This window comes from Protopterus annectens, chromosome 11.part0 (assembly GCF_019279795.1).
Source record: "Protopterus annectens isolate FY-2018-M chromosome 11.part0, PAN1.0, whole genome shotgun sequence".
Classification (NCBI taxonomy): Eukaryota; Metazoa; Chordata; order Ceratodontiformes; family Protopteridae; genus Protopterus; species Protopterus annectens.
The window spans coordinates 468,077,628-468,090,012 of NC_056745.1; the positions used below are offsets into that span (position 1 = coordinate 468,077,628).

The window sequence follows — 12,385 nt, forward strand, 5'->3', positions numbered from 1 at the left end:
CATCCTCAAAATAAGGCAGAAAGGATCCATCATTTACTTGATGAACACAGGCATCTTAGATTTTACCTGAACCATGTTAATTACTAGTACTAACATTTTAAAAATGTCCCTGATTACTTCTAGTTTTGTCCCTGGTTCTGCTGAGATCTGTCCCCGATTGGCTGAGAGATATGAGAGATCAGAAAATCTGACCGATTACTTCCTTTGAGAGCAAAAAGCAGTGTCTCTCATTATCTAAGCAGACCATTTCCAGAGGCATTTCCCATGCTGTCCATTTCTTTTTTTTATTCTTTTCATGGGAAATCCCTCTAAAGGTATGTCAAAGCTCATACTGTAAGGGTTGTAGTTTTTTCAGGAGTCTTCTTCAAAGAGCTTGACTCCATATATGTTTTTAGAGGCAAACTGCCTGGTCTTCCATTCATACCTTTACCAAGCATTACAAAATTGATGCCTTCTCTAGAGTAAGGACAAGTTTTGCCAGAACTATACTTCAAGCATTACTGGATTCCATTTCTGTTATACTTAACCCCTCCCAGTCTGCTTAGAAGCTTTGGAAGTCATCCTATCTGTCAGCATTAGTGCAACCTAGGTCTAAGGTTGGACGTACGGTGTGTGTGAAGAAGCACTTAAGCTTTGGTATGATGGACAGACTTATAGTATCCTTTGCAAGATACAACCCATCTGTCTGATGATTAAGAGCGAGAGAGAGAGGAATTTACAGAGGCTTCTTTTTATTCTTTTTATTTTATATTGAGTACCTCATTTTATGAAACAAGATTTATCTTTCTGTGTACAAACTGAAATTCTGATGTGAATGTGCTGTCGAACCATTCAGGAGAAGCATTAATGAAATGTTCACATATCATTTCATGACATAATAATACAACTGAGCATCAGCCTAGGAGGGGAGGAAAATATGTTATGAATAGTAAGAATCAGACTTTTGGGGTGCCAAATAGGGTATACACAAGAGGATGAAATAAACTCAGGATGTTGTGGAGTGATAAGTCACAGTAGCCAGTTAAAATGTCAGAAGTAGTTGGAAAGCGTTTGGTAAATCCCATATACGCTTTTGTTAAACTCAGCTGGGTAGCCACAGTGGTGGTGTTACAAGACTGAGCTCTCAAGAAATAACCAGACAAGAGACAGAGAATCTCACTTCCATTACCTGGAATATTTTGTAAAGAATTCTTATGGGTAGGCTGGCTTATTACCAGACCGTGTAGGCCATAACAGTGTAGTTTAATACAGCAATGTGATTGAGCCAAGTAGAAATAAACAAGGGTTCAGTGTATGTTCTGTAAATGGGGTTTAGCAATACCTCTGACACTGTGTCATAGAGGAGGCATGATGATGTGATCTAGTATTGCTGGGTCAGAGGAAATTTGATATCAAACAGGAAAGAAGAAGGTGATTTGGGAGGGTTGCTTTGTCAGAACTCAGTAAATAATGTAGTGCTGCAAGTTTCAGTATTAGTTCTGGTCCTGTTTGCTATGTTTGTGCCAGTACATAACTAGCAAAGTAAAAAAAATCAGTCTGTTTACTAATGGCACAAACATCAGAACTGGTGTAGTAGTTAGGAATAATGGTTTACCCTTAATTACAACTTGCTGAGGCTAACATGGTTGTGAAGCTGAATTAAAGTACGAACTATGAGAGCACAGCTAGACGAAAGTTCAGCAGGAATCCCTGGGCAGATCCATCCATCCATCCATAACACTGTTTTTCACATTTTTTTCACATTTTTCCATGTGTTTGGGGTGTCACATTAACAGTGACCATCATTTAGAGTCAGGGTTCACACTGCCGGTTCATCACTGGTAAAATTATCAGCTGTGGCATTCAACCCAGCATGAGGTATGTAGAAAACCAGGAAAGGAAGAGCTGCAGAGTAGATAAATTGCTAATTGTATTTTAGGGAAGGCTACATAGACCTATTGTCTCCTTCTGTCATTACATAAATAAAATGAAATCCCATTTAACTCATTAATTTCACATAGAACAAGTGGGTTGTGAAGAAATGCAACAGGAGGCTAGGCTACATGATGAACTCAGAAAAGATTGATGATGCTTTTCCAGTGTAAAGAGAGCAGATAACATCCACACACAGAATAATGTGTACAGTTCTTTGGAACCTGCAGATATCACGGCATCAAGCTTTTGGACAGTACGTATGCACAATGTTTTGAGTAACGAGGCAGTTTAGAGTAGGAAGAAACATTGAAGGCTATATCTAGCCTAAATGTGGAAGAAATAAAGGCATATGCAGACATGGTATGGAGGCACTTTGTTGTCGCTGGATCAGAATGGGGAGGATGAGGAGAGTGAAGATGAGAATCCAGCTGATAGGAGAAGGGAGAAGAAAGTGGCACCTGGAAGCTTGAAGTTCCAAGTCTTTAGTTTAGGAAGCCTGGAATGGTGGAGAGTACATCAACAAATCGATTCAAGCAAGATTGGTATAAGCAGAAGATAGGAAATGGAGCAGACAAGTGACCGGCAACCACAGATGTATTAGCTGCAAAACTGAAAGCCTGAATCAAATTTGATATATTACTTGTCTTCTTCATCAGTCAACTTCTTTGTTCATATTAATTTGACTGATAATACAAGGTACTGACATTTATCTCTTTCATCAGGTACCTCAGAAAGAGAGACACAGAAAAGTGTGCACGAGAACTTTTTTAAGTACATTTTTAAATATTAAATTTAAAGAACATTGATCTAAAATGCTTGCTTTTACTTTTTACAGGCTACGGTGAATGGAACCCAGGCTGGGACTCACATTTGTCATGTGATAGTTACTGCATCGCTTCCTTAGTCATACGAGTCATACTGTTTCTACTGACTTTTCTTGCTGTATTTATGTTACAGAAAAAATTTCCAAATATGTTTGTGTATGAGCAATAGTAATGTTTCCTAAATGCCTGTGAATTATTCTGTCAAACTCAATGTAATAAAAGTTAAATTGTTACCAGTGGCTTACTGCATGATGAGTAAAACGGCCAGTATTAAAAGCAAGATAAGTGTTATTTAAATGTTTAAAATAGACTAGTCTTATCTGTTTCTTTTTATGTTCAGTTGCTCCAGCATAACTCATTTTGTGCAGTGTCAGTCCTGGTAGTTTCTGTTGTCCCAGCTTAAGTCTATTTAGTCTAAATATGTATACAATTTCTGTAGTTAATATTCAAAAGTTATTGTAAATATGTATATTTAGATCTCATGTTGCCTTTTCATTCTTCCTCACTACTGGGTTACAGATCCAACTATCGGATCCGATTCAGCCACATTTTCCAGATTTAGATCCTAGTCTCAAGCCCCTCCCTCATCCCATAATGCTCTACAGTCTCTACACCTTCTTCAAATCTTGTTTGCTTTCAGACATGATAAGATGTAAGAGTCCGAAGTCCTGAGCTGTAAAGAAACGTATTTTTAAATTTATAGCTTTTAACTTCTTAATTAATGTCTCCTTGATAGCTCATTCCTCCCTCAGAAGTCTGCAGTATACATCTATGTATGTATGTGTGTTCGGCTTTTCCCGGTTAGGGGTCGCCACAGCAGAACTCCAGTCCGCTAATGATTGCCAGTAGATTTTTACGTACGGACATGCCAGGCCTGACGCACAACCTTCAACGAAGATACGCCCATTCACGAATGTCTCCACACAGAAGACGCTTTAGCTGAGAATCGAACACGACAACGTCTTACTGTGAGGCGACAACGCTACCGCAGCACCACCACCGCAGCCATATATATATATATATATATATATATATATATATATATATATATATATATATATATATATATATATATTTTTTTTTTTTACTATATATTTTGTTTTTCTCATAGTTTCTTCTCTGCCTGTTTTTTTTTTTTTCTTCCTTCCTGATTTGCTGTCTGTCTTCCTCCAGCTTCAGGTTTTGTAGATTTTCTTTGTAAAGCCCAATTATGGTGATTTTTGCCTTTCTCTGTTTAAAGTTTATGTCTCATGTACTTGTTCCCTTAGGTACATCATTGATGTGTTCTCTGGTCTTCCTGTTTTTATGTGTAGCCTTCTTTGTGGCTTCTCTGCCACTGCAGGAAGTTATGGTACTCATGTCCTTCAGAAAATTCATACTAACGCACAATCTCCATCAACTTTCTAATTTTGTAAAAAAAAAATGTCCCTATTTTTGCACCTTGTCCCACTTTTTTTTGGTTTTGTCCAGATTTCTTGTTGTAAGAGGTTGAGAGTTATGATGCGGCTTCATTCTGGTTGGTGGCTTCCCAGACTTCTTACAACCCGGGTCAGGATGTTTTGCGGGCTACATGTGTTGTGTAAACTTTTCCTAATAACTTTGTGGGGATTTTTTCTAGCGATTGCTGTTTTTTTCTGACCAGCGGATTTGTTGGATAGTTCATTTTTTTAGCATGGACCTTATGCCATACAACAGAACCTTTAGATAGTATTGCCTTGTATGAAGCCTTTTAATACTGCTGTTTTTCTTGATGTTTTCTTGCTGTTCACAGAGTTCTGCCCCTGCTGTATGGATCATTTTAGTGTGTCCAGATCGATACCTCTTATTTCAGTCTCTTTTGAGGGCTCAGCACCTAGGAGCAGTGGTGGATGTTGCCAGATGAAAGCGGGACTCTTGTTTTCCGAATGTTTTTTGAGTGCTGGTGACAAAAAAAAAATTTCGAGCTGACAGGAAACCTTCTGTTCTATCAGCTGTCCTTTCTGTCTAAAAATTTTTAGTTGAGCACAGACTTTTGTCTGTTCTTGAGCTTGTGCCGCCACTTTGGGCTGCCTTTTCCAGGACCTGTGTTGCTGATATCTTAAAACAGCTGTCCAGCCTTTTTGGAGTGTTGCTGGTATCTATTAGGGCTCAACCCCTGCCCCCAATTTAAAGAAAAAGAACAAAACACACTAGGATTTTGGATCCAGTGCATTGGGTCTGAATTGTCTAGAGCCTCCTTCAGATCCAGAGTCCCCCCTGGATCTGAAAGATTCACCTTCATGAGGCATATTACTATGGTATGCAGAATGTCATTGGATCCTAGTCCTTCAGAGCTGACTGATAAGAACCTTGCTACCAGACACAAGTAGCAAACAGCAGCCTTGCACTGGAGGTGTGTGGAGAACTCCACAGATCATAAAATACTCCTTGGATCCAGTCACCTAGAATCCTCTTCATCTTCTCTTACCTCAGATCCCAGTCTAGGATCCAACTGATGCTGGGTTCTCAGAAAGGCCTGGGCCTTTCTTGGATCTAGCACTTTTGGGTCCAGAGCAACTACACTGGCATGGCTTCATTCAGATCTGGAGTGCTCCCCAGATCCGAAGGATTGGTTGCTTTTTCCGGTATCGAGCTATTTTCATTTCAATGTCTCTGATCTGTCTGTTGAGCATTCCTGGACCTTGTCCTCACTGCTTTGCTGAGGCATGCTGCTGTGTCCTGCTTTTTCAGGACCAGTCAAGCTTCTATATCTGGCACATTCTTACTTTGGGATTTCAAGCCTTTCAGGTATGTGCGTACCAGGACAAGTATGGTTTTCTTGGCAATGTTTGGGAAGCAGTCCCTGTCTAAGGTCTTTGCCCTTCTGCTCTTCCCCCTACCCTCCCAGTTTTTGTCAGACTTTTCCACAGTTCATACTTTGAGTGTTCAGAGCATTCCTCTTGGCTGTGTGGTCCATTTTCCTGGGATCTCAGAAATTCTGACAGATCACTGGAATGACCTGTTGATGCATACTTTTGAATTTTTGACTTCAAGTCTTTCAAAATGTGTGTGCTGGCACTCTCCAGGTGCTCGAGTGGCTCCCGACTTGTTAAGAGCAATCCTGGGGGCTATTCCTTTTAGTGCTTTTGTTGGTCTTGTTTGGCTCTCTTGCACTGAGAGATGTGCTTTGGAGATATATTTCTTCCCATTCAGTAAGGTGATACCTTTCAACTATCAAGAATTTGCAGAATGCCCACTTTTTCACCTCTTACCTTTGCTCTGTTCCTCATACAATTTGTGGCTATCTAGCAAATCATGAGGATTGAAATACCTAAATAATACTAAATGATGACATATATTTGAGTTTTAGACTTCATTTCCTCAAGAAAATGCATAATAACTCAAACATGTTATTCAAGCATCTTTCTGAGCTCATAGGAGCATTTTCTTTTAAACCTGTCCCTATTTTCTTTAGACATTTGTCTCCCCTTTCTTATGTATTGGTCCGCAATTTTGTATTCAGAGGTGAAGAGTGATGATAGAGGTTTCTAGCTGGGTCTGATTGGTCCTTTCAGAATCAACTTGGTGATTGTTTCTCCAGAGGAATAGGAAGACGGTTTAATGAAAGACGCTGCCCCAGGGGCAGAGGGATTCTGCAAAATCAGGGCTACAGAGAGCCCTTTTCTGATCGCCCTATCAGTGCTCCTGAAGCACTGCCCAACTGCTCGACTCTGTAGGCATTAGGGGGTCATTTCACGTTTCACCCAGGTGCCTAGACCAATCTGACAAAAAAAAATGCCTTGTGCTAAGCATAATATCCAGAGGTTAGCCATTTTCCCTTCCACCTCAAAAATAAAAAGGTGATCCAAGAGGTTGCAACCAACCAAAGAGGATTTGGAACTTATTTTTAGTGCCAAAGAAAACCAGGGACCTGAGACCTGTTCTGGATCTAAGCAATCTGAATCTGTATATAAAGAAGTCAAAGTTGAGGATGCTTACTGTTTAGTCCATCTTACCACTGTTACAAAAGGATGATTGGAGGTGCTCTGTAGACTTACAGGACATGTACTACCAAATACTCCAGAAGTCATCTGCACTTCAGGCTGGGAGCCAGTTATTACCAATTCAGGGTTCTGCCCTTGGGACACACCACCACCCCGTAGGCTGCTTTCCAAATGCATGGCAGTAGTTACAGCTCACCTGAGACTGAAAGGATTCTGAGTGTTCCATATCTAGACAACTGGCTGCTTATTGCCCAACCAAACCTCAACTTATTCAAGCCAGAAACTACATGTTCCAAATTTCTATCTCCCTGATCATCACCTTAACTCTAGCCAAATCAAACCCCGCTGTACATAAACTGGAGTTCATTGGTGCTCTGCTGGACACTACAAATCAAATGGCATCATTACCTCCTCATCACATAAAAATGTTTAGAGACCGAGTACAAACCATTCTAGATATTTTGCCCCGAACAGCAAGACTGATACATCAAGTTCTTGGGTTTATGGCAGCTGCTACCACTCTTGTTCCATCAGCAAGGTTTTTTATGCATGTTCTCCAGTAGACTTTGGCTGTTAAATGGTCTATTCTTTACCAGCTTGTATCTGTTCCTATCAGACTAACATTGATTTGCAAACATCATCTACAATGGTGGATTCTTTCGAATGACCTGTTCATTAGCAGGCCATTTTCTTCTTCTCCCCCCCCCCCCCCCCTCAGCCACTGTGACCACGGATGCTTCAAAGCTGGGGTGGGGTGGGGGGGTATTTCAAGGGAAAGATGGTCCAAAGCACATGGGCTTGCATAGAGACCAGATTACATATCAGTGTTCTGAAAAAGAGAGTGGTCCTTTTAACGTTACAGGCTTTTCAGGGTGTTCTCCCCTTTGGACTATGGGAGTTCAAACAGACAACATTCCAGTAGTCTGGTACATCAACAAACAAGGGGGAAACCTGTTCATATCCATTGTGAAGACAGGCCATGAAGGTTTTGGGAATGGGAGATATCTTCAGACCACTTTCTATGTGGAACACACATACCGGGGAACTCCAACGTTCTAGCAGCCAAACTCAGCAGGTCCATCCTGTCTTCTCAAGAGTGGTCCTTCAATCAGTCAGTAGCGTACTTAATTTTCATCCAGTGGGGCCAACCTTGTTGCAACCTCTTTGCTTCTTCCCAGAACAACAACTGCAACAAGCACTTCACTCTGATCTCACCTCTGGGGGAGTCCCCAAGAGATGCTGTGGTTCATGACTAGCCCTCTGGTCTCCTTTATGCCTATTCCCCTCTACCATTGATTACAAAGTTTTTTGTAGAAAGCTGAAGAGTTCAGTAAACCTCATTGCCCCCTACTGGTCTCATCATATATGGTTTGCCTTTCTCTGGTCTCATCTGAATTACCTTCCATGGATTCTGAAACCCAGATAGAACCTCCTATAACACTCATCAGAAACTCAACATCCTTTCTCATTCCCTACCTCTGATATCCTTCTTTTTCTTAGTTGACTCAGAAGGGGCTAGTTTTTCTACTATAAATCTTCAGCTAGCAGCCATGGCCAACTTCAATACTGGAAATGTTTCTGTTTCCCTGTCTACATCTAGATTATGTAAGGCATTCATGAAGGAGATTTTTCTACTTAGACCTCCAATAAAAGATCCAACTCTGACATGGGATCGTACAATGATTCTTCAGAACATAACTCAAAAATCCTTTTAGCCAGCTAGGGATTATGAAATGAAATGTATTTCCTGGAAAACATATTTTTGGTAGCCATTACATGTGCAAAAAGAATTTCCAAATTTCAGGCCTTGTCATCTAAACCTTCTTACATTCGTTTTCTTTTTTCATAAAGAAAGAGTATCTCTCCCTACTAATACCACCTTTATGCCTAAAGTGGCCACAGAGACTAATATTAACCAGTCTATTCAATTACCAGTCTTCTTTCCAAATTTCTCTAACAAGGCCAAACATGTTTTACATCTTCTTGATGTTCATAGACAATTTTGATTCTACCTTCATAGCACAAAACAGTACAGAAAATCTGAACAGCTATTTGTATCTTTTTTTTCTCCTACCCAACTAGGCTTGGCAGTTTCCAAAGTTACACTGGCCAAATGGATTATGGACTGTATTTCACTAATTTATTTAAATAATGGTCTGGAATTGCATTGCCCTTGTAAAGACCATTCTACTAGATCTATGGTTACATAATCTGCTTTATACTCCAGAGCATCAGAGACTCGTACCTTTGTGATGCATTACAATTTGGACATTGTCTCAGAAGTAGAACTTCTTTGGTTCAACAGTACTTCGGCATATCATTCCTTGAGGCCACCCAAGAGTAACATAACTGCAGACTCTGACCCAGTAGTGAGGAAGAATGAAAAGGACAACATCAGATTTAGAAATTATATGCTTACCATAACTGGGCATCTGTGTCATCCATTTTCATTCTTCCTCAACTTCCCTCCCAACCATTCCCCAGCCTAGTGGCTCTTGGAGGATCTTTGGAATTTATAGCAACATTTATGCTCCTGGTTTGAGCCTCTGGTTTTCTTCTGCATCTATGTTGTCTCTTTATCCTGTAGTCAATAAGGCAGCAAACTCAAGTCTGAGGAAGCTGTAGAGCATGTGGAGCATTATGAGTAGACGGAGGAGCTCAAGACTAGGATCTAAGTCTGGAAAATGCAGCCGAGTCAGATCCAATGGTTGGATCTGTAACACAATAGTGAGGAAGAATGAAGATGAACAACACAGATATCAAGTTATGGTAAGTACATAGCTTCTAATTTTCTTTACCCTGAAACAGCTGCATAAGGTTGATCTGTGAGATGCACAGGAGCATTCAAGACAGAGTCCTGTTACAACGCCACCAAGATAACTGCTGTTGCCAAGTTGCTGTCTTAAAAGAAACTTGCAGCTTTATGATTATTCTTTTGAGTTGGGACACAGGATCTGAATTGCCTAGACATAGTAAATCCTTATTAAGTTTAATTGTATTGATTGCTAAAAAAAGCAAAAACTAGAAAATGGAATTAAAAATCTAAATTAACTTTAATTGAAATACTGAATACTGTTAAAGATATAAAAGAACTGGAAGTGAGATATTTAGAAAAGGAAAGGAGAAAATTACATAGAAATAACTGGAGTTTATGGGAATAATACATGCAGAATAATGCTCTGCGGGAGCAGTGAGGTTTAAGGGAAGGCAGGAATTGAGCAATTTTATGTAATGCTGGAGTGAATGATAGTTCTTAAAAATAAAAAAAAAGTATATGGAATTTATAATGCATGAAAAACATTATTATGATTTGTTTTCTTTTCTATTAATATGTGTGCCTTTGTCTTAAAATAATAGTTCAATAAAGATGTTTAAAAAAGAAACTGTAGTATTCTCAAGGCCAATTTTCCTCTGGTATAAAAGAATATTGAACGTTGATTTTGTTTAGACTGTCTGAATTTCACCCCCTCAATACATGTACTATGAACAACTCATTTTGGGTGGCATGTTTTCCTCACAGTATACCCTTTGTCAAAGGCATCTGTATCAGAAACAATCCCACAGTGAGGGACATCTTAGCCAGACACAATAGACATTACGCCACAATATTTACACACATGTATACACATATGCAGATGCACACCACACACATATATACACAATGTATGCATGTGCACACACACACACACACACACACACACATATATATATATATATATATATATATATATATATATATATATATATATATACACACACACACACACACACACACACACACACACACACACACACACACACACACTTTGAGATATGAGTTGTATACAAACACACAGACACTCCTGGGGAAGGCTGGCACAGGTTCTCCAGCTATATCCTCTTCACTCCAGACTATAAGGTAGAAATCACTGCTACCAATCACTATTTATCAGCTACTAATATGGCCCTTCCCAAAGCGTGTCACATTTTACTGTGAATATTATTATTATTCAGTTAGTAAGTGTGACAAACAGCAAGGCTATTGGAGTGGCTTTGTACAATATCACCAAATGCATGCACCTACTCTAGAGCTTAAATTATCTCTACACAAAACAGCCACAGTTAAAATGGTTTAAAATATTTAATAAATAAAAACACAAGACAGTACTTATTACTTCAATGCAATGATATTACAGAGTTCAGAAATTACAGGAAATACTTTAAAACAATATTATAGGGTAGTCTGACAAATATAGGAAACAGCTAGACTAATCTGGCTAAATTCCTATCTAACTCTAAGACAAATCATTGTTCTAAATACTATTACATACAGAGCAAGCAAGTGCTGGTGAGTGGATGTTCGTACTAGATCCAAGACAAGATACAAAATGCTCTTCTTTCATTCTGTCCTTAAATTAATATACAGTACTGCTGAGTCATTTCAGATTACATCATTCTTGACACTTCTACTTAAGTTTCCCAGGCTCACAGAGCTTACAATTTTAACATTTCTTTTTGTAATCTGCACCTGCATGAAGCCACAGCAATAAAAAACATTTTACATGTAAAACCTAGTAATTATCTCTTGTCTTAAAACAATAGAAAGAATTTTCAGCCCAGCCATCCTGTCTCTGAGCTTGAGATCAAACAGTTATAAAATCCCTCACTTATCAGCTTTCCTCCAGCAGGGTGCACTGTGGTTACATTTATGAAGCTCAGAACCTAACACAATTTTCGTACATTTGTTACACAAGCCTGTGAATCATATTAATATTTACAATAACATAGAATTATTTACAAAATTCTATCTAGCTAGGCTGCCAGCCTGTACATATCCACCCCCCTTCCCACCCGGAGAACTCAAGCTAGATTATCAAGTGACCCTTGAGAAATGTTGCTTGAGAGGGTTAGTTCTATATGACTATACCTTACCCCATTCCCTGTCTTGAGAGCCCATCTGCATTGGCATTGCTAACCCTATTGCGGTAATGCACTGACATATATGTTTGCAACCCTAGGCTCCATCTTAGCAACTTAGCATTTTGCTGGCTGGCTTGATGTAACCATGTTAGGGGATTGTGATCTGTAAGTACAGTGAATTTCCTTCCATACAGGTAAGGCTGAAGTTTCTGCAGTGCTCACACTATGGCTAAACATTCCTTTTCTACAGCTGCATAGCATTCCTTCCTGGGTTGGAGCCTATGACCAAGATAAACCACTGGGTGCTCTTCTCCCTCTGAAGAAATCTGGCTAAGTAGAGCCCCCACCCCATGGTTCAAAGTATTCACTTGCCCAACAAATTATTTGCTGTAATCTGTACTAGCTAACACATGGGGGCTCCCAAAGCTACATTAAGCTTCTGGAATGCCTGCTCACATGTCGGGGTCCGCACTACCTTATCTGGCCTGTTTTTCCTTGTCAGGTCTGGGAGGGGAGCAGCCATGGTGCTATAACTGGGGACGAACTTTCTGTAGTACCCTGATGTCCCTATGAATGTAATAGAAAAAGAGAGCTTAGACAAACCACCACAGCTGTGTAAAGTACTGTGCACGACCACTTAATGATGCATAAGAAGCACACTTTATTAGAGAGCTCCACAAAGTAAGCGCTTTCACAATCTCAATAATCGCTTCATCAGGCTACATTCAAACAAAAATGCACTCACTTGTAAATACATTTCAATCAACAATCAATCAATCATGCAAT

The 12,385-nt window shown here is 39.6% G+C and overlaps 1 protein-coding gene across 2 annotated transcripts in view; it reads left to right on the forward strand.

The window, feature by feature from the left end:
* GLIPR1 (GLI pathogenesis related 1) overlaps positions 1–12,385 on the forward strand; it is a 1,221,813-nt gene that overhangs the window by 1,189,881 nt on the left and 19,547 nt on the right. Inside the window, exon 5 of one of the 2 annotated variants that reach the window (XM_044087975.1) lies at positions 2,750–2,971. The exons of the other annotated variant lie outside the window; for it this stretch is intronic. Coding sequence (XP_043943910.1) covers positions 2,750–2,907 — 158 coding nt within the window. The 3' untranslated portion in view covers positions 2,908–2,971. Of the gene's footprint in view, positions 1–2,749; positions 2,972–12,385 lie in introns of those variants that run through there. 2 annotated transcript variants of the gene reach the window in all.